This window comes from Mesoplodon densirostris, chromosome 18, assembly GCF_025265405.1.
Source record: "Mesoplodon densirostris isolate mMesDen1 chromosome 18, mMesDen1 primary haplotype, whole genome shotgun sequence".
Lineage (NCBI taxonomy): Eukaryota > Metazoa > Chordata > Mammalia > Artiodactyla > Ziphiidae > Mesoplodon > Mesoplodon densirostris.
Genome location: NC_082678.1, coordinates 16,551,756 through 16,577,294, shown reverse-complemented (window position 1 = coordinate 16,577,294; position 25,539 = coordinate 16,551,756). Strand labels below are relative to the sequence as shown.

At 49.3% G+C, this 25,539-nt stretch overlaps 1 protein-coding gene and 1 non-coding gene across 3 annotated transcripts in view; both read right to left on the bottom strand.

Moving 5' to 3' along the window:
* Positions 1–239: 239 nt before the first annotated feature.
* The window catches only part of CYTH1 (cytohesin 1), an 80,930-nt gene continuing 55,630 nt past the window's right edge, over positions 240–25,539 (bottom strand). The window contains exons 2-13 of one of the 2 annotated variants that reach the window (XM_060081305.1): positions 22,635–22,717; positions 21,201–21,265; positions 19,120–19,186; positions 18,730–18,848; positions 18,321–18,401; positions 17,345–17,457; positions 16,249–16,397; positions 15,739–15,851; positions 10,423–10,501; positions 7,071–7,142; positions 6,007–6,161; positions 240–2,139 (exon numbers count right to left, since the gene is read on the bottom strand). In XM_060081305.1, the coding sequence (XP_059937288.1) occupies positions 2,061–2,139; positions 6,007–6,161; positions 7,071–7,142; positions 10,423–10,501; positions 15,739–15,851; positions 16,249–16,397; positions 17,345–17,457; positions 18,321–18,401; positions 18,730–18,848; positions 19,120–19,186; positions 21,201–21,265; positions 22,635–22,717 (1,175 nt within the window). In that variant the 3' untranslated portion in view covers positions 240–2,060. The remainder of the gene's footprint in view (positions 2,140–6,006; positions 6,162–7,070; positions 7,143–10,422; positions 10,502–15,738; positions 15,852–16,248; positions 16,398–17,344; positions 17,458–18,320; positions 18,402–18,729; positions 18,849–19,119; positions 19,187–21,200; positions 21,266–22,634; positions 22,718–25,539) is intronic. The other variant, XM_060081304.1, reaches the window with a different exon arrangement.
* Positions 14,307–14,410, bottom strand: LOC132479429 (U6 spliceosomal RNA). The gene has a single exon (XR_009530544.1). It is a non-coding gene; the product is annotated as a U6 spliceosomal RNA (small nuclear RNA).

The following is a 25,539-nucleotide window of genomic DNA, read 5'->3' as shown; positions in this document are numbered from 1 at the left end:
CTTCTTCCAAAAAGGGCGGGGGGTGGGGAATGACTATGCTAATGATCATTTTTGCTCCGCTCTCCTTAACGGAAGACAGAACCATGCTCACCACTTCCGATCTTTATCAACACTAGACTTAAGACGAGAGGTTCAAGTGACACACGCTCCCGCGGAAGTGCACCTGACAAGCACGACCTTCCTTCTCGGGGCCCCTCTGGGCATGAAGCAACGCCACAGGCAACAAAGTGGTTTGGGCAGATGTGGAGTTTATTTGCTGCAGTTCCTTGGCGCTAGTTTACAATGCAAAAAAACCCAGACAAAGAGAAAACGATTGGAATAATTATAATTTTTTTAAAAACCCTGTCAACAACTTTCAGTCATTTCTTTATATTTTGACAAAACTTCTTTTTTTAAAACAAATACAAAATAATCTAAAAGGAGAAAAACTATACATGGATTATTTACACCTCTGATAAATAGACTAATACTGATCCAGGTGCCTCTCTGTCTAAGTCATATTCGTGAGAACCAGGGCCAGGGACTCGGATAGCCAGAGGGGCTCCAGCACCGGCCCAGACCCCCTGGACCTCGGCTGGCACCATCCTGGTTCTCCCGCCCAGAAATTTCAGGTTCCCAGCCTGGACCCTCCTCTGCCACCTTCACGAGCTCTGGCATTAAAACGCCTGACGCCACTCCGGGGAGGACGTACATGAAGGGGGGACCCCCAGAAAGCGACCCCACCACTCCCCTTTACAAAAGCTATTTCCAGAGATGTGGGCCTGCCCGGAAGGTGTCAGAGGAGCCAGGGTCACACTGGGGCTGCAATGGCCCAGCCAGCCCTGCTCTGCCTGGACTGGGCGCCAGGCCCCGGACGAGAGTCCCTGAGAGAACAGCAGGAGCGCGGCGGCCACGGCTCCTTCAGGCCACGCGTTAGGAGGGCAAGGCCGACGCCAGCGGGAGGCCGACCACGGCCCCTCCGGCTCCCCCCACCCGCCCCTGCCGCGCAGATGAAGGCCCGCTCCTCTCCAAGGGCCAGCACGACACGCACGGTGTAGTCCAGGTGAAGGCCAGTTCGGAGGCAGAAAAGGCTGAAGCCCTAAGGTGATCGGGTCAGACCTGCTCCCTCCTCTAAAACGAGGAATGGAGTTCCGGGGCAGGAGGAAGAAAAACCAAATAACAAACAGGTTATCCCGGAATCTCTGATGGGACTACCTTCCTCACAGTTTTGGTTATTAGGTATGTAGCTCAAGGAAAAATGCTGACTATTTTAAAGCCCGACAAGAATGAATCCTGAAAAGAGAAACAACAGCGCAGGCCGGGGGCGGGTTCCCTTCTCCCCGCAGTGCTCCCCAGGCACCTGGAAGGAAAAGCATCAGCTGGAGCGGCCGGTGCTGCCCTGCAGGCCCCGAGTCTGTCCTCGCCGCGCGGCCCCCTCCCCCCTCGCCACCCCCTCCCTTGCCCAGACGAGGCCCCAGAAGCGTGGGGAGGGGGCCCGCCCGGTCCCTGCCCCTGCCCGGGCTGACACGCACAGCGGCGGCCCAGGGAGCTTCTTCTCTAGGGAGAAGCTTCCCAAAGCAGACAGGCAGAATGCCTGGACAGCTCTACCTTCTCTTTCTCTTTCTTTAAAAAACAAAAATATATCTTTATAGCATGTGGCTTCTCTTCCATTCCACTTTTTTTCTTAACGTAAAATAAGATATGGGTACACATATTTATGGTGCAGGGTTGAAGGCTTCTTCCCAGGGAATAACCGAGAGGTAAATGGTCGGCTCCGAGCTCTGCTATCAGACCTGTTGAGTGGAGACTGGCGGGGAGGCAGCATGGCCGACAGGAGCTCTGTTCTTTTTAGACAGAAAGGCTCCAAACCCAAGCGTGAAGGCATCAGGCCCCCTTCTCCAAGGGTAACTGCCTACCCTTCTCCCACTTAAAAAAATTAGCAAAAGCTGAAGCTAGTCTCTAGGAACTCAGGACGATGCCTGGCAAGACGCTCCCACTGCACGGGAGGCAGGGAGGCTGCACCAGGCCTCACTCGCCGGGCCTCACTCGCCGGGCACACCAGCCCTGATGGCTGCGCAGACTCAATGTCTTTTCGTGGAAGAGACCTTCTTCTTGCGCGCGGCTAGCATCTCGTAGAAAGGGTCCCTGCTGATGGCGGCCCTGCAACACAGAAAAGGGGAGAAAGCAGAGGAGACTGAGGAACAGGACCAGGAGACACTACGCCAGGCAGGGGCTTCCTAGCAGCAGCCGTGCCCCTGACCCCCTCCCTGCTCGACCGTCCCTTTAAAGGCCACGTCACGGCATCAACCTTCACTGTGTCCACATGTGGTGTAAAAGACAAGTTTTGAGGGAGACACGTGGCACAGGCGACAAGATCACTGTGGGGTGCTTACTGCCTGTTTCAACCAAGTAATCAATTGAAGTTTAGGAATCTTCTATGCCCTCACAGCTGTGCTCTAACACAGCAAAACAAGCGCAGTGCTTTAGTTCCGTCATGACAGTGGCATTTGTCTGGAGCAGTAACCACCACACAACCCCGTGTGTCCCCTGGCACGTGGTGCATCTGATTGGCGGCCACCGTCTGTACCAAGCAACTTCTGAGTCCCCAAGAGCACCAGCTCGACAGCCAAGACCCATCACTGGGCAGTCAGGGCCCAGGCAAGCGGCCAGCAGCCTGCTCTGTGTGCACAGCCTGGTGGGGAGGGAGGCCAAGCAGCCCTTGCACTGGCCCCAGAGACACCAGCACAGGTGACGATGGCAGGTCTCAGCCACCCGCCGTCCCTCTGTATTTGTCATTCTCCACTTTCAAGCAAGGTGTGATCCACGTTTTGAAGTTTAATTTGCTTTTCCTGAGAAGTAGTATTCCAGGTGCCAACTAGCTTCTGGGCCAGTCACAAGCCCACGTGACTGTGGACCGCACTTAACCAGGTGCACGACGGCTCCTGAGGGCTGACCGGGCCCCGTTCACAGAGAGGATGTGTCCGTGCGAAACAGCAACTCAGCTCCGGGGGAGGCAGGAGCCAAACAGGGCCTAGAACGCATCCCAAGGGACCCCGCCACGCAGGCATCTGACCGCTCGGAGTGCTCGGGAGGGAATCCTGCTTCCACCTTCAGAGCATTAGGGTGAGTCCACCTCCGCTTCCTGGGTGGGCCAAGCCCCCAGGGATGCCGCGGGACATCTCCAGTCCACGTGACGGGGGGCCAGGACACAGTGAAGTGCTTGGGGCTGGAAGCTCTGCCCCGGCCTTGCACATACGTGTGCTCCTTCTCACGGCCGTCCTCACATGGTCCCTGGAGACACTCCGCCCCAGCCCTGGGAAGGCAGAGCGGAGACGACACCAGGCAGCAGAAGCTCTCCCTCAGCGGCCACCGTCGCTGCGCTGCAGGTCTGTCTGCAGAGACACACGATTCTGTATGACCGCGTGCCCAGAGCACCAGGACCGAGGTAGCTGGAAACTCCTGGGAAGAGCACTGATGAGAGAAAATGTGCCTGCAACTTGACCTTCTGCAAAACCTTTCCAGCAACATCGTGAAGAGCTTCCATCCTATCAGGTCCCTCCTCTGGCGCCTCTGCCCCAATGTTTTCACTGGGAGAGCGTCAGAGCCAAGGGCGGCTGGAGCTGAGTGCCGCACGTGGAGGAGGACGGCTCCGAGTCAGAAGGCTCGGGTCTGTGGTTCGGGACGACTGAATTCACCTCCCTGTGCCTGTGTCCTCATCTGTCACCTGGGGACAACCATCCTGCTGCACCCACCTTCCCAGGGCTCTGGGGAGGGTTAAGGGCACTGAGCCGTGGAGCTGGAACAGTGCCTGCAACTCCCACAAGGAGATGAGGCCAGCTCCGGGCAGACCCCGGGATCCACCCCTGAGGAGGCTCTGCATCCACCTCAATGGAGGGACTGGACCATTCCAAGCATGACCGTAAGGAGGGCTCGGGTTCTCTGGCTACCGAAGTAAAATGACATGAAAGGCAGAAGGTACAGCTGCAGACAGAGCCTTTTTGAAAGAACAATGAGTTGGGGGAGCTACACACAATCCCCAGTCAACACACGCTCTGATGCCCTAATGATCATGCAGGACAGCACACAGACCAAGAGACACAAAGGACACGGTCACCGTGCACACACAGGAAGTTGGTCCACACTAAAGAGGGCACTTCAGACTGGGCAAAATGGATTAATAAATGGTATCAGGACAATCAGCCACTCACTTGAGAAAGTAAGGTTACAAAACATATGGTAAAAAAAAAGGGTACGGGGGGCTTCCCTGGTGGCGCAGTGGTTGAGAGTCCGCCTGCCGATGCAGGGGACACGGGTTCGTGCCCCGGTCCGGGAAGATCCCACATGCCATGGAGCGCCTGGGCCCGTGAGCCATGGCCGCTGGGCCTGCGCGTCCGGAGCCTGTGCTCCGCAATGGGAGAGGCCACAGCAGTGAGGGGCCTGCGTACCGCTAAAAAATAAAAAAATACTTAAAAAAAAAAAAAAAAAAAGGGTACGGGGACATGGGTAAGGAGCTCTCCATGGCCACACGTCCCCAAGGCACCGCTACTCCTCCACGCAGACCTCAGGGTGCGTCCAGCACAGAGGACCCCTGAGCCTCATTATCGGTGGTGACACCAGAAACGCTGCGGTGCCTCATGGGCTCCGCGGCACGTGGGACGGCCCCTGATGACACCACACTTCCAACAGCCGTCATCACCCAGGGCTACCAGAGTCCAGGCGGCATGCTGAGCACAGCGCTGCGCCATCTGTCTCACCCTCACAACAGCCTTGTGCCTTAACGCCATCATCCAGAAGGGAGCGGCACCGTCCCCGGGAGTCCTCGGGGAGCCCCGCCTCTCACTGCTGTGTGGTGAGCAGGCTGGGATTCTGGGAGGAGGGCAGGCGATGCCGAGAGTCAGAGCGGGAACTCGGCCCGGGCTGGCCTGACTCCGAACCGGTGCTCTCCTGTCCCGCCCGTCTGAACCGCACAACTTTCAGAGGCTCTTTTTGTGGGAATAAACGACCTGCTCCTTGCCCTCACATCACCTCGCCCCCCTTTAGCCGTTTATTCACTATTTAACCCTGGCCCAAACACTACACTTGTTTTAGTAGAGGTGCCAAAAACACCACAAAAACTAGAGCGTGCCCAGCCCCTCAGGAGCAGGCTGCGGCCCCGGTGGGAGAAGGCCCGTCACTCGGGGCGATGCAGGACCTGCAGGGCCTTGGTCGCCGGTCAGTGTGGCCTCGCTGGTCTCCAGGGGAAGCCTCGAGGCTCAGTAATGGGGACACCCTAAGGAAACGGCTGGGCCATGTCTGATGGGCGCAGCACTGGCAGGGAGAGCGAGGATGCACTCCCAGGGGCAAGATGGGTGTGGTGATGGGCAGCGGGTAGGATGGCGGGAGGGATAGGGTTCACAGAAGCCCCAGGGAGGAGTGGGGAGGAGGAGCTGCCAGGGCAGAACACCTCCCCCGTGATAAAGCGCCGTGAAACAGGTGGAGCGAGGGCCGGGAGGAGCCCTGGACCCAAGGATCCGTGTACACCTCCCTTCCCCCAGAACCGCCGCTTCCTCACAGCTCAGCAGGGAGTATGAGGCTCTGCCTCGCAACCCCGGATCACGGCCACATGACTTTGACAAGCATTCATTACTTACCCTCTATGGGCCTCAGTCTGCCCATCTGTAAATGGGACAACAGTGTCTCACAGGATTAAGAAATTATAAAAGGGAATGGTTACAATCCCCGCTGAGCTGCCACCATGAAGACGAAACCCACTTCCTAAGACATGAAAAGGCCAGTCTGGCCAGTGGCACCTGTGCCTATAAGCCTGCCCACCTGTCCCCTCTTTGGGGCCATGAGCTGCACTTGGGAAACCTAGATGTGAGGCGTGCTCTTAAAAACGCTCAATGGTCAAGAATCCAGACACCCAGGGAAAAGTCACCGGGGAATCACAGTCAAACTACTCGCTAAGGATTCAGCACACGGGGCACAGAGGCGGGATGGGCAGCCCACGGGACAGCTGGAGCGTCGCCAGCTTCATCTGCCACCTACTTGATGCACTTGATCCAGTCCTCCTTCTCCTCAGGTGTTGGGGCTGAGATCCGGTACACCGTGTGGTTCCCCTCCACCACTCGCCCGTCAGCCTCCGTCTTACAGGCCTTAATCACTTGGTCTTTATTGTCGGGGATGTAAAGCTCAAAGCAGTTCTGAGAATTAAGAAAGAGAGGGAGAGAGTGACAAAGATCTAAGAAAGCTGCTGACCAAGAAAAAAGTTAGTTTCCCAAAAAGTAAATTTTTATTTCCAAAAAAAAAAAAAAAGTTAATTTATTTCTTTATTCTCACCTTCATAAAATATAGCCAACATATGTTTTCCTTTGGAAAAGAGGAGCCTAGAAGTGGAATTCTGGAGAATGTAGATTGTATATAAATAGGTTTTATTAGCAAAGATATCAAGCAGATGATACACGTTAGTTCTACTCCTAATATATAGAAAATATGGAGCGAACTGCAGGTAACTTAATGCCTTTTAAAGCCAAGCCAGCAATACGATATTCCAAAAGAGAGGAAAGATATTTATAAGTGATCTGAAGATCATAAAATAAGTGGTCCAATCACGAGAGCTTGATCCTGCCTTTTAAGGAAGCACAATTCTATACCTCGTGTGATATTCAGTAAATGACACTAAAGCTGATGGACAGAATGAAAGAGGTGACTTAGTCTCACCTTTGGCTTGAACTGTAAAGATAATTTTAAAAGTTAGGCTAACTTAAATTAAATCATATGAGTACCTTCGGGTTTTTTCTCAAGTACAGCTGACCCCTGAGTAAGGCGGGGGGTGGGTGCTGACCTTCCGCACAATTAAGAATCCACGTATGACCGACAGTCGGCCTCCGTCCGTACAGCAGTGCCTCAGCACCCGCGGACTTAGCCAAGCACAGATGGCACTCTACCGTAGGAGTTACCACTGGGAACAGTCCACGTGTCAGGGGACCCACACAGCCCCAACTTTGTTGTCCAAGGGTCAACTGTAAACCGCTGCAACTTCTTCCTGGATCAAACAGCTGCTATGCCCATCCCTTCTGTCCCCCCAAAACATCTCACCAAAAAATACTCACTGGTTTTTTGGAGTCTTCCACCTCCCGGATACTCAGGTTCTCTAATGGGATAATTCCACGGGGCTCCTTATCCTGCAGAAGAATTGGAGAGAGAAGACCTAACTGCTCAGTTTATGAACGCATGTCCTGTTACCTTCCTCACGGCAACTCAGCCCAGCTCCTGTGACTCCTCCACGACATGAAGTCCACAGAGCAGCTTTAAAAACAAGAATAGGGTCAAGAAATGTGTGGGTGTTGTCAACATACCACATATGAATCCCTAAGACCGAAAAGCCTTCGGAGGAGGAGCTTCCACAGACGCTCTGAAAGAGTGAGTGTGACCAGAGCTGTGGGTGGCCCTCCAGTGGGGAACATGTAAGGCCCTTTCACACAAAAATTATCCTGCTTCTTTGTCTGGCCCACCTACTCATCTTTCAAGCCTCAGTTCCAGCATCAGCAACCCCAGGAAGCTCAAGTCTCGCCCGAGGTGCCCCTGTTCTGTGCCCACAACGCCTGGACTACAGTCGTGTCGTGTGTCACTACCTTCTCACTATCTCCAGCCTCACCTCCCGCCTCCAGACTGTAGGATCCTCAAAGAGACACTGCCTGCCTGACAACTCCACCTGGACCAAAAAGCACCTAAACTCCCGTCCAGAACAGAGCCCTGCGTCCCCGCACCCCCACTGGCCCTCCTCCAGGGCTTCCCATCTCAGCAAAGGACACTCCCACACCTGCCGGGCCATCAGCCTTCACCTCTTCTCCCTGATGTCCAGACAACCAATGGCCAAAGACTTTGTTCCAAGTTCAACAGTTTAACCGGGCTATGCCTTGGCACCAAGCTTCCTAGGACAGATGTTCCTAAAATACCATATGCACTCTTTCGATTTGCAGATTCAGGTTTGTTTCTTCTTTTTAGGGAAATAATCTCATAACTTGTCTTTGCATTTGCAGGTCCCAGTCATTCTGGTATTGGGCTCATCCTCATCTGTCCTCTGCATCTGTTCGCTTGCCCTTAATTGTTTTAATGCTTGTCTTTCAGACACAATCTCTAAGACTGTCTCAAGCCTTTCCTCTAGGATAGTGATTACATTTCTAGCTAATCATTCCTTAAAGTTTTAACTTACGTGTTAATAAATAAGTTATAATTCTACAATTACATAGGCATATTCTTAATATATAGTTTTGGTTCTCATTTAAGTCTGAAACTACTGGAGAGCCAGCTATTGGTGTTCTGGCCACTTCCAGAGTCTCAGGAGAGAAGCGAGTGGAGGGAGCGCCGCCCTCAGACACCCCGAGCCCCAACTCTCCCCTGGGGTGCTGGTGTCCGGCATCTCTTGGAGCTGATGCTCACCGCACGCCCCCCACGGACAGTCTTCTTACGTGAACACACACCCGGAGCTTTCACTGATATCGCAGAAAGTGAGTCCTGTTTTTCCACTTTTCTCGTCTCCCCGGTTTCTACCCTGCAGCAGACCTCACCACTCCTCCATCCAAAGGGGGAGGAGGGAAGAATTCCTACTCGGTTTACTTCTCCCAGACTTGGGCACGGGGAGGTCTGGGGCTGGTTGTGCCTGGCCACGCAGCAAGGGGCCTTCTGCTGGCTCCGGGCTGCGCCGCCACCGCGGCCCCTGCTGCCCGCTGTGAAGTGCAGTGAATGAGTTCTGCCCTTTCCTTATCCGGCTGCTATGTCCCCACTTCTTTCTACTAGATTTTTCCTCTTTGTCAGGTCATTTCTGTGTGGTTATCTCCACCTACCATCTTAACCCTGAGGCTCCCCCCTCGGCATCTTCAGAAACGTTTTCTCTGGATTCCCACTGCCTGATAAAATGCTGGTGTGCTGCTAGACTGAATTCAGGTAATGCCACCATGGTCGGAGTTATGAAGAACCATAAGATTCTAGAATCTCACTGCATTACCACTGAGACTGTCCCGGGACTTAGGGGTGCACTGTTCAGATGTCCCGCACATGGTTCATATTAACCCAGAGACCAGTGAAAAAGATTTAAACAAGATTTTAAAGATGTCACCAGTCTAGAAAAAAAGGTTAACACATGGGGCGGGGGGACAGGGGCAAAACAGAAAGAAATTTACCAAGCTGTTCACAGTGGTACTTTGGGGGGTGAAAAAAAAATCTATCTTTGTACTGTTTTGGGTATTTGAAATACAGTACTCTCATAATTGAAAGGATTTTAATAACAGAAAAGCAAAGCCAGTTGCAGAACTTACGTGGTGTGAGTTTAGCCCCCATAACACACAAAATCCTGGTCGGCATTCCCTTGGAAATTGCTGAGTGACTGAATTATGAGCTGACACTGTCATGACTCTCACTCCCCACGTGAGAAGCCACATCCGCACGACGTCTGCAAGCTGAAGAACCACAGTGTGGAACACAGTGGAAACCCGCTTCACCCCCAAGCTGCGAAGGGCCAGGCGTGGACCTGCATCCTGGCTCCTACCATGCTTCACACAAACACTGCTGGGACTCTCATCCCATCTTGCTCTATGCCTTCATTATAAAGGATACTTCTAAACCTTCGTTTCCTCAGGAGGATCTCAACTGCCCTAATTTATTTAAGACACATTCCAGTTCTGCCAGTGGTATATGGTTTGCTCTTCCGATGACCAGGGAACAGGGCAGAAACAAGGGCCTCCAGCTGTGGGGAGCCCGTCTGAGCGGGATCCAACCTGAGGCTACCAACCTGCTGGGCCTCCTGGGGGCTCCTAGAGGGAGCTTTGGAAAAGGTTTTACTGTACGATCTTTATTCTCATAGTATTGTATGTATTGTAATTCCATTCCCACTAAATAAAAACCAACAAAACTTTCAGTTTAAGTAAACGTCAATTTCTTAAAACTCCAGGTAATCTCCCATTTCGTTTCACTTTCTTTTCCTCTATTACATGTTTTGCCCCTTGGCTGTGTCTTCTAAATCAAGTGCTTCAGTCTTTCTGCTACCATAGAATCACAATTACCTTCGTTTCCCTTTCTATGGGGCCACAAACTCTCTCTTGGCCATGGGTCCAAGTTCATTCTTTCTAGCTCAGCTCTACAACAGGCTCTACAACACATTTCTAATGCCGTGTATGATGTTGTCTGCCACTGTCTCCTGGCTGGGCGCATGGTGTCCCAATGGAGAAGTGGATGTCAGCTCTGAGCTACGGTTCCTGTGGCCAGAGTCTACCCCACACCACACCCGGGCCCCCCTCTTGAGATTCGTCTTAGCCCTTCCACTTCACATAAACTCTCCTCCTGCCCCAAAGATGCAGCAGGACAAATCTGACTGTTACCCCCTGAGTCCTCCAACCCTGTCTCATTAGAGCTGTTTAAACACAAGGCCTGGTCCACCCCCGTCCCAGCTGACCAGCAGGCGCTCACCGTCGTGTATTCAAAGTAGTAAAGGCAGTTGTCAGTCAGAATGAACCAGCGTCTTTTCCAAGTCTTTACCCTGCCACCTGCAGAGCAAAGAGAGATGTGTGTTGGATAGGAATCAACCAGCCAGCACAGGCTCTGGGGGGGCTCGAAGCTCTGCCCCCAGAGAGGGTGCAGGATGAGGATGCGGGGGCAGGGCGCCAGGAAGACACTGAGACCATGGCAGATTTACATCAGTGACGAGACACAGAGCCAAAACAGAAGCACCTTTCACAGCGTGAAAGTCTGTGGGTACAAGCAGAGCAAGCAAGTTGGGTGGCCCCCTGGAGATGACATCAGGACAGCAGATGAGAGCACGGGCTGGGGAGGGAGCTGGGACAGTGATGGACCAGAGAAGCGTCAGCAGAAGCCTATGGATGCAGTGGAAATGGGGGAACACAAGAGGAGGGGAGAGGGTCAGCCCCCTGGCTATGCTACACTGCTGGTCCACCAGCCCAGGGCTTTATCAGAACAGGACAGGAGGAGGAACCAGGAAGTAAGACATTTTAATCCCCTCACAATCAAATCCAGTTTTCCTGGAACATGGAACCCAAGTTCCTTCGGTTTCACCTTCTACTCCACCTTCCTGACTGTAGTGCGTTTCTACGCTGGCTTTTTAGGTTTCTGGGCCAGTGTCCTAAATTCCCCCAGAGTCCTGGGTGGGACAAAGCAGTATCCCTGGATCAGGGAAGAATCCACTGGTAAGCAGAGGTCCCTATTCAATTCTGGACTTCTCACCAGCATCTTGAAACAAAAATAACTGGAGGAGGAGGCCACAGGCGAAGTGAGCTCTCACGGGTGGCTGTGAGCTGTTGAAGGTTCCCTTAGTCCTTCTCAATATTTCTCAATAAGAAGAAACGCCAGGGTCATGAAGTTATCCCAAGATGACACAAAGGAAGGGAAACTTCACTATGGCCTCGGTGAGTGAAGGCACATCCTGCTCTCAATCTGACCGTGAGCAAAGCCTTTCTTCTCCTCGACTTACACCGGGTCCAGGGAAAGCTTCCTGAACATGAACCATATGAAAGGCCTTCATGTGGTGAGATACACACAGCATTTCATAAACACTTCTTACTGCCCTGGACAGGATACGCTCTTTTGCTGACTTAACCTACAGAGAACATCACTTCTCCAATCCTCATAAAGAACAAGGACCACGGGGTGTAGATTTAGTGACCCCAGTCACGCTTCCTTGCTTGCCCCTCACCACAAACAGCTGAGCACAGGGTTTAGAGGGAGTATCTCCAGCTGCCAGGACGTGGCTGTGAGATCATGCCAGGTTTCCTCAAAGGATCCGACTGCTGGAGCAACGCAAATCCTGTCATGGAAATGAAGTGTCCAGCGTTGGTCCTGGTAGCAATTTTAAGGACAACTGGACTTTCGGGCCCCTTGCATGGCTCTGCTTGGATGCCCGAACCCTGAGAGGTTAAGCGGCTGATCATGAATTGCTGAGGTTCTCAATGGTCTCAATGGCACCACCTCACGGAAGCAGTTTGGTCCTGAGTCAGCACGCGCTATGCCCCCACCCGCACCCCTGCCGCTGTCAAGCGAAGACCGACTCAACTCTCTGCCCACAGCAACTGTCGGCTTCTGTGAGCACGTGCCTCTGGCCCCTATGGCCCTAGGGCATGAATCAAGAAAACCATGGATGGAAATACGACATGCGTGAGGAAATGGGAAAGGCTGGGCAGAACCGAAATAAATCAGGAGGAGAAAGAACACAAGGAATATACTTAGAACTGGAGCCGACTTGTTATAAAAAGGAAACCCCCTTCCCCGTTTCAGAACCCGAGGAAGCAGCTCTCCTGCCTCTTGGGCCTTCACCCCCACACGGGGCTCAGCACACAGGACACCTCAACCCATGCCCACTGCCATGCGCTCCCCTCACAGGACCACCCCGGGGGCACTTGGGGCTCAGGAGGTCGTGGAAGAGGGGTCAGATGTCACAAGGAAGAAGATGGGAGGAAATCTAGGACAAAAAGCAAAGCCGGACAAATCCTCTCCCTGGTGATGAAAGCTTGGCTATTTCATTTCCCGACAACCTGCTGCATTAGCGAGACCCCTACCATGAAGCATCACACGGTCCCAGGGACACATTTCATGTTGAAAGGGAAACAGACATGAAACAAGCAGACAGACCGATGCGCGCACCTAGGACAGTCCCTGAGGAACTCACAGGACCACCTCCCAGCCTGCGGGCCTCTACCCCGTAGATGTAAAGGCCAGACGCTGGCTCCCCCGGAGCTAGGTGGGAACCACCTGACAAGGCCCGGAAACGTTTCATAAATGTCATTGTTGAGGCCGTTCTTTCCCTTGAGGCTCTGCTCAAGTGAGGCTGAAGCAGACACCTGAGGACTTCCTCATCTAGAAAACATGCTTCCCTGAATCAGCAAGTGGGGAGCAGATACCAACGACATAACTACGAGGCCAATTTGGGGGTTTGAACGATGACTCATTGAAAAAGAGGAGGGAGAAAAACAAAACAAAACATAAAAAACAGAGCCGAGGTTGTAATGCCCTCCCCTAAAACACAGGAGATTAAACAGAAGGACTTCTAGAAGGGATTGGGAGGTTTTATCTTTTTTAACTTTACCTGGCCTCATTCTGAGTTTCAGAAACACCATTTCCCTTTTTCACGCAAAGGCAAATGTCCTATGTTGTCTAATTTACTTCTTTTCCTACTTTGCTTCTCTGGTCACGGCACATGTGCGTAAGCACATGGCTGCGGGAATCACAACCTCCTCCTCCTCCTCTCCTCCACTTCAGAAATCTCTGAAGTTCCTGAGTGTCAATTTGAGTCAGTAATATAGCATACGCCTGGCCAATAATTCCGAGAGACAGTTCAGTGAATACTTTGTCTGCGTTTACAAATCCACTCTTAGTGTGTTTTCTTGCACTGCTGCACTCAGGAAAGTCCAAATTGTCCCACATCTGGGTGCCCAGCTGTTGGATGCACTATGCACTACCCCTCCAAGGGAAGCATGAAAATCACTCCGCACCCCCAATCCTGACCAGTTCCCTAGGGACTGTACGGTAAGTTAGAAGCAGCATTAACACTACCACCAGCGATTTAAAACAAAATAATCAAAAATAACAAAATAAGAAAACGCTGCAGCGATTACAGTGGCCTGCGCAGAGCGAGCGAGCAGGTTGAGGGGATTACATACCTCCTGGAGTTTGGGGCAAGGAAAAGGAGAGCCAAAATCATGGAAACATACAAATGAGGGAGAAAAGAAAATTAAAACAAAGAAATTAAACCCGACTCCTTAACCTTAAGGTGCACTGTATTAGTCATTCATGTCTGCCCTGTGGGGACGGGACGTAAAGACAGTAACAGGGCAAATGCCACTGTCCGGCGTGTGAATGAGGGGCTGGCCTCATCTGCCACATCCCATCTGGTAAAGACAAGATCTGAGGCACCACCAAAATCCTGGCCTCCAAGATGCCACAAATCAGCTCTCACCAAGCTGACGTTTATTAGTGTATCCTGAATCCAGAGCAAAGACGGTGAAGATTACTTTGGGAAAATTAAATGTCTCTCTTCGGATGGCTACCTCTTTTTAAAGTGTGTGTAAAAATGCTCACACACAAGCCTGTGAATACATATGTACATACGTGTATACACAAGAATACACAATCTTATGGTTATATGCATACACAGACATATACACACAATTGCAGACGGCTGGAAGGCCTGCCTTCTGTGGCACACACATACGAAGGGGTGATTTGAAGTGTGCTACAATGAAAACACAATGTGAAGAGTTTAGGAGGGTTTGGTGGAGGTCTGGAAAAAGTAATGCAATGACCTAAAAACGAGTCTCACATTTAGTTAAATTTTTTTCTTTTTAAAAAATATGGGATGCCTCATGAATTTACATGTCATCCTGGTGTAAGAACCAAGATAATCTTCGTACTGTTCTAATTTTACTATCTGGGCTGTCAAAGCTAACACTTAGTATTAGCATTTAAACAAATTTCACTGGAGGGGGAAGCAAATCCAAACCTGGATGCACTTTTAAATTTTCCAGCAGGTTTCCTTTTAACTCTAGCCACTTGGCAATAAAGATGCAGAGCAGAGTGGCCACCTCTGGGGTGAGTAATTTTAGAGCCTTAACTTCGAAGATTCTACTGGCTTAAAGATACATGAAATGTTGACAAATTCAAGAGACATTTAAAACTCCGACCAGTGAGGTGGTGCTTAAGGAGAATTTATGAACTAAGTCGTTATGTATAAACACGAGGACTTAGGATATGCTTTTAAAAGGGAATACAAATCCTACTGCCATCTGAACTAGTCAGAAATTGAAGATCTCATTTCAGTGCTTCCCAGATGTGTCAATAATGGCATAGAGTGTAAGGACTTCTAACCTCACTGGGACCAGGAGCTGAAATGGTAGAGGAGGATCATTCTAATGACACCTCCTGATAATGCAGGAACCCACACATCAAAAGGCCAAGGCAGAAGAAAACAGAGGAAAGTACTCTCTCAGTGGCCAAAAAATTAACATCGTTACGTCCGGGGGCTCTCTCTGCATTCTGAAACGGTTAATGAAATAATCACATGTGCATATGAATGTGCATAAAAACCTTCCATTTGGTTACTTTGTCACCTTCATGGCAAGGCATGACCACAAATCTCAGCAATACAAGCTCACTTTTGGCAGAGGGAAGAGGAATAATTTTTAATTTTTCTGAATGAACAAAATCATTAATGTGGCTGATTTGTATTGGAAAGGAGGGGGGAAAAAAAAACCAGCGCCCAAGAATGAGTAAGAGTGCCGTGGATTGCGCTGCAGCCAGGGCCTTGGGTTTGCCATGCACGCTGCCTATGGGGAGCCAGATGCAGAAGGAAGTGATGATGCACCGGGGTGGGGGAGGCGGGAGCACCGGATACAAACTCGTGATGGGAAGTAGAGAGAAGGGCACAGCTGGCCGCCCTCCCAGTGGTCCGGGGGTCCGGGAAGGGAAAAGGACCAGGTCCTCCAAGAACTGCCCCAGAGAGAAAATGTGGAGCGCAAACACATGTAGGCAATATTTATGCGGGCAAGCCTATCCCCAGGAGTCTCTGTGCGTCCCATGGGGCACTAGCCTTGCATTCACTTCCTTTCTGGAGGCGATCTTGTTAGAACAGTACGAATTCATACCAAAGTCTCTCCTTAGAGCCTCCTGCACCAACCCCCTTTTCCCCACAGTGCAGGCGCGGGTGGGCGAGCGTGCGCACACACGTCCTTTCTTTCTAAGTTTCTGCGTTAGGAGCCCAAACCCAGAGGGCATCACTTACCGAGCTTCAATAGCCAGCCTTCTCGGTCTGGGTTGAAGAAAGTGTGAGTAAGGTCATTCCCATCATCTTCTGGGATTTTAAAGGGTTCGTTTTTTATGCTCTCATACAGATTCTGGGATAAAAGATGACACTGCATGTCTCTGATCCTAGAAATACCTCTCCTCCCGCCCTTTCCCACCATTCATTTAATAAGTGTCACTGTGTGCCACACACTGGTGGCATGGAGAACACCTCTCCCCTTAGGGGCTCACAGAGACAAGGGAAATAAGACGCCTAATGGACAATTAAGAAAGAAAAGAGATCAGCCCGACTTCCATTCGAGCCTTTAGTTTCAGATTTATAAACCACTTTCCCCCACTGACTCCTCACTGGGCCTCACTACCAATTTCTTAATGAAATTCACATAATTATGTGTATGGTCCGAGTAGACACTGGATGATCCCATGTCCCTCCCATCCCCTCTACCAGCGCTGCCCAGGACCACAGTCTTGAATCAGAGCCAAACTCACCCGGAGCAGCTCCTCGGGCAGGTCTCCCCCGTCGTTGATGCCTCGATTCATGGCGATGAACCTCTCCACGGTGGGCTTGTCTTTGACATTGGGGTTATGCAGGCTGGTGTTCAACATGATGATGGCAAATGAGAGGACATAACAAGTGTCTAAAAGAGAAAAGCAAAATCTGATCGGAAACATCCCACCCGAAAGAACATGAAACTCCGGATGAGACAGAGAATAAAAAGCAGTGCTCTCAGGGCTTCCCTGGTGGTGCAGTGGTTGAGAGTCCGCCAGCCAATGCAGGGGACACGGGTTCGTGCCCCGGTCCAGGAAGATCCCACATGCTGCGGAGCGGCTGGGCCCATGAGCCATGGCCGCTGAGCCTGCGCGTCCGGAGCCTGTACTCCGCAACGGGAGAGGCCACAACAGTGAGAGGCCCACGTACCGCAAAAAAAAAAAAAAAAAAAAAAGCAGTGCTCTCAAAAGAATGGCCAAATCCACGCGCCTGGGTATGCTCTAACTGAAAGGTTATATACTGCTCACTGAAAAGAGCAAGGCACGGGAAAGAACATAAAGCATTCAAGACTTAAAGACGTTTATTTCTTCAGATTGTAAAAGAAGAACACATACACCATAGAAAACCAGAAAAGTACAACGTATAAAAAAGAAGATATAAACTACCTATAATCTCACCACCTAGTAATAACTTATTTTGCTTTCTTACATAAATGTGCCTATGTGTAAGGTATCACAAATGTATCTCACAGATACAGACGGTAACACAATCAGAATGAAAAGAGATACATAGTTTTGAAGTCTGCTTTTTGGCTAATCTTATTAGCATTTTTCCATGTCAATAAAGCCTCTTTTTAAAAACATGATTTTTAATAGTTGCATACTTCGTAATTCAGAGGTACCCTAACTTACATTCTTACTACCTTATTGTTAGAATTTGGATAGTTTTCAACCTTTTACTATTATAAATACCATTTAAAGCAATGTTCTTAGGCAAGAACCTAAGCCCTTTTGTTTTAGAAATGACCTAGTACCTAGAAGAGAACCTGGCAGGCACTGCCGACCGCAGGAGAGGAGGCCCCCCCACCCCGCTCACCTGTGGACTGGAACACCCCGTGGTTGCACTGACAGTAGCGCTGGGCAAACGCCTCCATCATCCGGTCAATCTTCTGGGCCTCTCCCGGCAGCCGGAAGCTCCACAGGAACTGCCTAGGCGGTGAAGACAGGGTGAGTTATGGGACTTGGGGAGATCATTTGTTTCTCCGTGAATGATTTCTGCCGCAAAGGGAGACGTGGGGGACTTCAGCCTTCTGTCAAGTAACTCTGAACAGATGCAGACTAACTACTCCACATCACCATTCTCTCGATCGGAGAGAATGTATTTAGAAAACAATTAAGATTTTCCCATTCAAAAGAATGGTTCTCCTCCTCATACTGATACACAAGACTGAAATATAGATCATGCTCATTTTAAAAGCACTTCAATTTCCAGAAAAAAAGATGATATAGCAGGAAAAGCGATTTTCTATCAAAGCATTCATGACTGATCCCTTTAAGTCAAAGAAAGACCTGTGGTCCACAGATTTAATTCTGGATTATTTTCATCAATCTAAATGACAACACAAAAGATGATATTATTTACACTAATGGCAGTGAAAATACCAAATGACAATTTCTCAAAAGACACAGGTAATAGATTTAGCAAAAAAATTAATGTTGAGTTTTTTCCTTCTAAAATGAAGGGCACACTATCTACTTCCTATTCTAGGGCAGGAAATTAAAGGGTTTTCTAAAGCGAAATTGGGAAAGATTCAAAGTGTAAATATTCATCAATTTCCAAAATGTTAAATGAAAGACCTGAGGAACAGTTTTGCAAAATTTGCTTTCAATTTAATTCCCTTTAACCATCCAATCATTTCAATCATAGGCCAATAAACTACTTTCCTTTTAAGATGCTTCTAGATACTCAAATAACTGCCAAAGGTAAATTTCATTAAAATGCCACACAGGGCAGACGCATAACCAAAGACCCGCCTCCCGCTCCACAACCTGCTCGCTGTGAACACACTCACCGTAAGGCCTGGACGAGGTTGAGATCGGTGAACTCATGTAGCTCCACAAACGCATGAAGAACCTGGATGTTAAACTCATCTCTAGCAAGAGAAACAAAAGATACGGGGCGGTGGTTGGGGGGGAGAGCAGAAGTCAGACACTGATGCTGAGAATCCAAGGTCATCCCGACCCCCGACCAGGCCGCCGCCCACGCTGAGCGCTGTGGCTCCGTGGCCGGGGCGGGGAGACAGCCATCTACCTGCAGCTCTCTGTCTGCTAGCTGAACACAGGAGGAGTCCTTCCGCCCCCAAGCACGCCAGCTGCTGTTCCCCAGCACCCCTCGGGACAAAGCTCGGAGCATCATGGAGTTTGTTTCTCTAGGTAACTAACTGCTGACCAACCTACCACAGGTGTCTCCGGAGGCCTTACCTCTCCCCCAGGTAGTCACCGATGGCTGTTTTGTTGAGCCCTTCACCTTTATACAAGAACTGGGCAATGTCTTCACAAGTGTTCTTCAGCAGATCATTCTCTATTAAGAATTGGATCCCCTGGAAAGACAGCAAAGATGCCAATGGTGCCTTAGACCCCAGGAAGGTTCAGAAAGGAGACAAGGGTGCAGGAAGAACGGGTATGGGTGCTCTGGACACAGAGGAAGTATCTACTAAGTAATTCCAAGTTCTGCAGGAAGCAGGGCTCTCAACATGAGCTGCACTCTACAAACAGGCAGGTAAGCTGTCTTAGTGCCCCTGGGTTCCAGCTGACACCGTGGAAACCGCCACCTTACAGACTATGGGCTCTGGCTGCTGCCTTTCCACTTACTTTTTTAGGATCCATGTTGAATTTTTTCCTGCCCATGGCTACCTGTTTGTTCCTCTGCATGTTTTTCCTGTAAAACAACCACCACAGCCATTTCAGTACTCCAGGTATTCGAGAATTTCTGAAAGACTGATATGACCCCCACACGCATCCACTGATTTGCAGGGATTTCTGAGATTTATCCAGAAAAGCACAGGCACACTTAGGTCCAACTATGGAAGGACACTGAAATCCTGACCCTGGCCCCAGGCTCATTTGTTCCTTCTACTGTAGTGGGTTTCTTTTTGTAACATGATTTTTTAAAACTTTATTGAGGTATAGTTTACATATCATATAACATACCCATTTTGAGTGTACATCTGAATGATGTTTAGTAAGTTTACTGAGTTGTGCAACTATCACTATAATCCAGTTTTAGAGCATTTTCAAAACCCCATAAGTGTATGCTACGTAAGTTAATAGGTTATTGCCTCAATCTGTTCGTCCATTCATCTGCTGGTAGACATTTAAAGCTAATTCCAGTTCTTGGTTATTTTATTTATTATTTATTTTATTTTATTTTTTTTTTTTTTGCGGTATGCGGGCCTCTCACTGTTGTGGCCTCCCCCGTTGCGGAGCACAGGCTCCGGACGCGCAGGCTCCGGACGCGCAGGCTCAGCGGCCATGGCTTACGGGCCCAGCCGCTCCGCGGCATATGGGATCCTCCCAGACCGGGGCACGAACCCGTATCCCCTGCATCGGCAGGCGGACTCTCAACCACTTGCGCCACCAGGGAGGCCCCTGAGCATTTTTCATGTGTCTATTATACATATAAAAGTGTTCAAGTTTTTTGCCCATTTTTTAGTTAAGCTGATTTATTTATTTATTTGTTTGTTTGGCTGCGCTGGGTCTTAGTTGCGGCACGCAGGATCTTCGTTGCCGCGTGCGGGGTCTTTGTTGCAGCGTGCGGGATCTTTTTTAGTTGCGGCACGCGGGGTTTTCAGTTGCAGCATGCGGGATCTAGTTCCCTGACCAGGGATCAAACTGGAGCCCCCTGCATTGGGAGCGCAGAGGCTTAACCACTGGACGACCAGGGAAGTCCCTAAGCTGTTTTTTTATTAGTAAGTTTTATGTGTTCTTTCTATAGATATTCTGGATACAGGTCCTTTTTCAAATTCGGGTATTGCAAGTATTTTCTCCTCATCTGTGGTTTGCCTATTCATTTCTTTTAAGAGTATATTTTATAAGAGCAGAAATTGTAAATTCTGATGAACTCCTAGTTGTCCATTTCTTTTAAGCTACAATTTTTTTTTTTTTGATGGCAAGTAAGAAAGCTGTAATTCAGAACTGACAATGCTGTGACTGGATGTGATGAGCTGGCCGATTTCTGCAAGACATGCAGCTTCACTAATCCCTGATGGCCCTGCCCACACAAGTTTAAAATAACAAAATCAAACAGTCTCATGAAGCCAGACAGGGAGACTCAGGCTTAGAAAAATATAGACATGTAGTGAATTAGAAATAGCCCATTTACGACATTAAGCAGTTAAAAAATGGTCTGGGAACCCCATTCAAAATTAAATTCTCAAAGCAACTAAGATTTCATGTAGTTAAAAGAAGAAAATAACCTGCAGACACCCCTTGTCACTTCGTGCTATAATCTCATTTCTACATTCTCTTAAGTCTTAGGGAGGCACCAGCAAGCTTATGATGACACCCGGACACAACTGGGCCTCCAGCCTTCTGGAACTGCATTGGCACCATCCATTAAGCTTTTCCTTTACCCAAAAAGGAAAAACAGAAACTCTAGAATAGGTACACAGTGGACAAGAGAAGGGAAGAAATGGTTCACACGACAGTTTAAGGGCAATTTAAGGCTTTGGGGGACCTGCCAAGTTCTCCAGTTCAGCCTTTCCAACAATGTCAAAAGCCCTCACATTTAGAAGTGCCTGCGCTGAAGGCAAAAAGTATGGTTACGTACGTGCTTGCTAGGCAAAGAGGGCAGAAAACACACTTTCTTCTTAAATACACCACGTGTGTACAATTGCAGGCTGGCACTTGGCGATGCTACGACCACAAAACCACCTGGAAGACGACAGACTCACCTCTCTTCTGTGGACCCCAGGTTTTCAATTTCATTAGCTACTTCTGCTATCTCATCCTTCAGCCTCTGCAAAATACACAGCCCAGAATTACCAGGAGGAAGATACAGATCAAATTAAAATCTCTAAAACCTCACACAACTCCCTCCAACCAAAAACTAAAATAAAGCAAAATGAGGGGCTTCCCTGGTGGCGCAGTGGTTGGGAGTCCGCCTGCCGATGCCGGGGACGCGGGTTCGTGCCCCGGTCCGGGAGGGTCCCGCATGCTGCGGAGCGGCTGAGCCCGTGAGCCATGGCCGCTGGGCCTGCGCGTCCGGAGCCTGTGCTCCGCAGCGGGAGGGGCCACAGCGGTGAGAGGCCCGCGTACCGCAAAAAAAAAAAAAAAAAAGCAAAATGAAATTAAATAAGATGACGCCCCCCCAAAATCTAAAAATTTTTGGAAAATTCATCTATTCAACAAATATTTCTTGGGTTCCTACCAGATAGTAAACATTCTAGGGAATACAAAGGTGAAAAAGATACCTCCTGACCACAAGGAGTTTAGTCTAGGACAGAAATTTATAATCATACACACTATGTACAATATGTAGTTTTCCACTGAAAACAGCGGCCTTAACACAGTCTGTTGGAGCACATCTGCAGCTCCCTGAACAGAAGATTCCCAGGATAAACCACTCCCCCCAGCGCCCAGGCTGCCCGGCCAGCAGTGCTGGTGCTGGGCCAACAGTGCCGCCAAGTGGCTGGCAAAGGGAACGCTGATCCCAGCTCTGCCTTCCACCCCTCCCCCATCTAAGCAGGCCCTCAGAGTGGACGACTGTCACGCTGGAGGGGGCTTTGAGTGAAGAACTGCTAAGCTTTCCCAGCACTTACTAGTGAAGGAGGAATCAAAGAACTAGGGCCACAGCAAAGTATATTCACACCAACACTGGAGCACGCCCGGTCTTTCCGACGATACACTTTGCAGCTTGGGGTTACAGGGTGTGCCCCCTCCCGTCCCTGCCCCTGAGCTCTCAAATGTTTTACAGAGCAGAGAATTCTAAAAGAATTGGCTTCCCCAGGAGCTAAAATAATCCAACTAATGGCAACCTATCAACAGGTGTTTTCATTCCTATTTTACAGATAAAGACACTGAAGACCAAAGAGGCAAAATTCTCTATCTAGAATCGCCCTGCCAGAAAGTGGCCACCAGGACGTGGACGTGGGTCTACATAACCTGAAGCCTGGGTTCTAGTCGCAGTCAGGAGACCTGTCACTCTAGCCTGACAGCCGGCCAGCTGGGTGCAGCTTACAGAGCGCTCCTCCTCTCTGAGATCCCACTCTCACTTGTTAATAAGCAAAGCTGGTTATCAATACCTGCACTTTATCAGAACTGTGGTGAGACCAAGGCAGAAGGTGTCACGAGAAGACACCTGGTCGAGGTGGCTGCCCAGCTCCTACCTGGATGTCGGCCAGCAGCTCCTGCTTCCTCCGCCGAATGTTCTCCAGCTCCTGGCGCTCCTCTGCAGTCAGGTCACTGGGAACTACAAAGAAGGAGGGAAGGATTACTAAGAAAGCTTTTCCTCGCCAAAAATAAATACAATTCAGAGACGCAAAAGGACAAAGGTACCACGGAAGAGGTGAGAAGCCAGTGTCGGAAATGAACGACTGCTGGGGACGGATCTGGCTCTCATTCTCCGACACGATTACCAAGGTCAGAAAGGATAGTGGATCACAGAGAAGAGCTCTGATAAAGGAACAGTTGTCACAAAAAAACAAGAGAGAAAAGGCTGCCTGAGATGAGATGAGGTTGGCTACGAATGAAAGAGGAGGACTGTGGGCCAGGCCCTGGTCATTTCCATCCTGAGGGGTGGGGGGCTCAGGCCCCTGGTTAATCCATCTCTCTAGGCCTCAGCTCCCTCACTGGGTCCAGCCCTGACACAGGGCAATGTCCATGACCCTAGTGGGGAGGGGGAGGCAACAGAGAAGCAACGTGAACGACAGTTTTGTGCCATTCTGGAGGGGGAAGGCGAGAGACTAGTATGTACAGAGAAAAAAAATCTAGAAGGACACACCCCCAAACTGAAACAATGTTTAACTCTGAGGATGGGGTTATGGGGACTTGTCTCTCTGCTTTATACCCTTTAACATTTTTTGAATCATATTTTTAAATGAGCTCTTATCATCAGAACAAAGTTACTTAATTCCCCATCACAGTTCTCACCACAAAACGCTTCCTCATTCCTCAAGACTCCATCTCCTCTAAAAAGCAGGGGCTCAGGGTAGGAAGGCCCTACAACAGCCCTTCTGAGTGCGCGGGCAGCCAGTGGTCGATGGAAGAACAGGCGTTGGCATCAGGCACGCCCGGATCCAATCCCAGATCCAACCCACCACACAGCACTCAGGCCACTTTGCACAGTTACTGAACCTATTCAGGCCACGTTCACCACCAATAAAATGGGGACACCCTCGCCCATGCACTGGCTGCTGTGAGGGTGAAGTCCCATAGTCACTGAAGTGCGCCCCATCCCACCTGGGGCTCAGGAGGGGCTCACAAGTGTTGGTCCCATTCCCTTGGGGGCCACAGCAAAGGGCCCCATGTTGCCAGATGGGAGGGGCAGTACCTGGATGCTTCCATCCTTCGCGCAGGCGCCTCAGTAAGTGAGAACTGCTCCGTATGATGTGGTGGCCACAAGCCGAGTGTGGGTAGTAAGCACTTGAAATGTGATTAGCCCAGTTTCAGATGGGCTGTGTGTGTAAAATACACACCAGTTTTGTACCAAAAAAGTAACATATCTCTTTAATACTTTTTTGTATTGATTACACATTGAAATGATAAGTTGGTAAATAAAATATATTATTTTAATTGTGCTCACAGGGGCTGCTGGAGAGTAACACTGCATTTGTGGCTCATATTATGTTTCTACTGGGCAGCACAGTGGAACAGTTCTGCTTGAAGGCGCAGTCAGGGTGCACGACTTGCCAACCATGGCACTGAAACTGAATCTACTGCGTTCAGAGCACAGTGACTCTCCGCAAATATTTCATAAAAATCATGTAAGACAATAGAAGAGGGTAGAAACAATAGACCGCGATTAAGTCTCAGCCCAGGTTAGTTACATTAGGTTCTAAGCTGATTCTTCCTTTTTTATCCAGCTTTTCCGCACCCCTGTCTATCAAGTGTCTTTTTAAAAAAATAAATTTATATATTTTTATTTCTTTTTCTTTTTTTAAACATCTTTATTAGAGTATAATTGCTTTACAATGGTGTGTTAGTTTCTGTTTTGTAACAAAGTGAATCAGTTATACATATACATATGTCCCCATATCTCTTCCCTCTTGCATCTCTCTCCCTTCCACCCTCCCTATCCCACTCCTCTAGGTGGTCACAAAGCACCAAGCTGATCTCCTGCTGCTATGTGGCTGCTTCCCACTAGCTATCTATTTTACGTTTCGTAGTGTATATATGTCCATGCCACTCTCTCACTTTGTCCAGGCTTACCCTTCCCCATCCCCATATCCTCAAGTCCATTCTCTAGTAGGTCTGTGTCTTTATTCCCGTCTTGCCCCTAGGTTCTTCTGACCATTTCTTTCTTTTCTTTTTTTTTTTTAGATTCCATATATATGTGTTAGCATACGGTATTTGTTTTTCTGTTTCTGACTTACTTCACTCTGTATGACAGTCTCTAGGTCCATCCACCTCATTACAAATAACTCAGTTTCATTCCTTTTTATTATGGCTGAGTAATATTCCATTGTATATATGTGCCACATCTTCTTTATCCATTCATCTGTCGATGGACACTTAGGTTGCTTCCATGTCCTGGCTATTGTAAATAGAGCCGCAATGAACATTTTGGTACATGACTCTTTCTGAATTATGGTTTTCTCAGAGTATATGCCCAGGAGTGGGATTGCTGGGTCGTATGGTAGTTCTATTTTTAGTTTTTTAAGGACCCTCCATGCTGTTCTCCATAGTGGCTGTATCAATTTACATTCCCACCAACAGGGCATGAGGGTTCCCTTTTCTCCACACCCTCTCCAGCATTTCTTGTTTGTAGATTTTTTTGATGATGGCCATTCTGACTGGTGTGAGATGATATCTCATTGTAGTTTTAATTTGCATTTCTCTAATGATTAATGATGTTGAGCATTCTTTCATGTGTTTTTTGGCAATCTGTATATCTTCTTTGGAGAAATGTCTATTTAGGTCTTCTGCCCATTTTTGGATTGGGTTGTTTGTTTTTTTGATATTTAGCTGCATGAGTTGCTTGTACATTTTGGAGATTAATCCTTTGTCAGTTGCTTCATTTGCAAATATTTTCTCCCATTCTGAGGATTGTCTTTTCATCTTGTTTATGGTTTC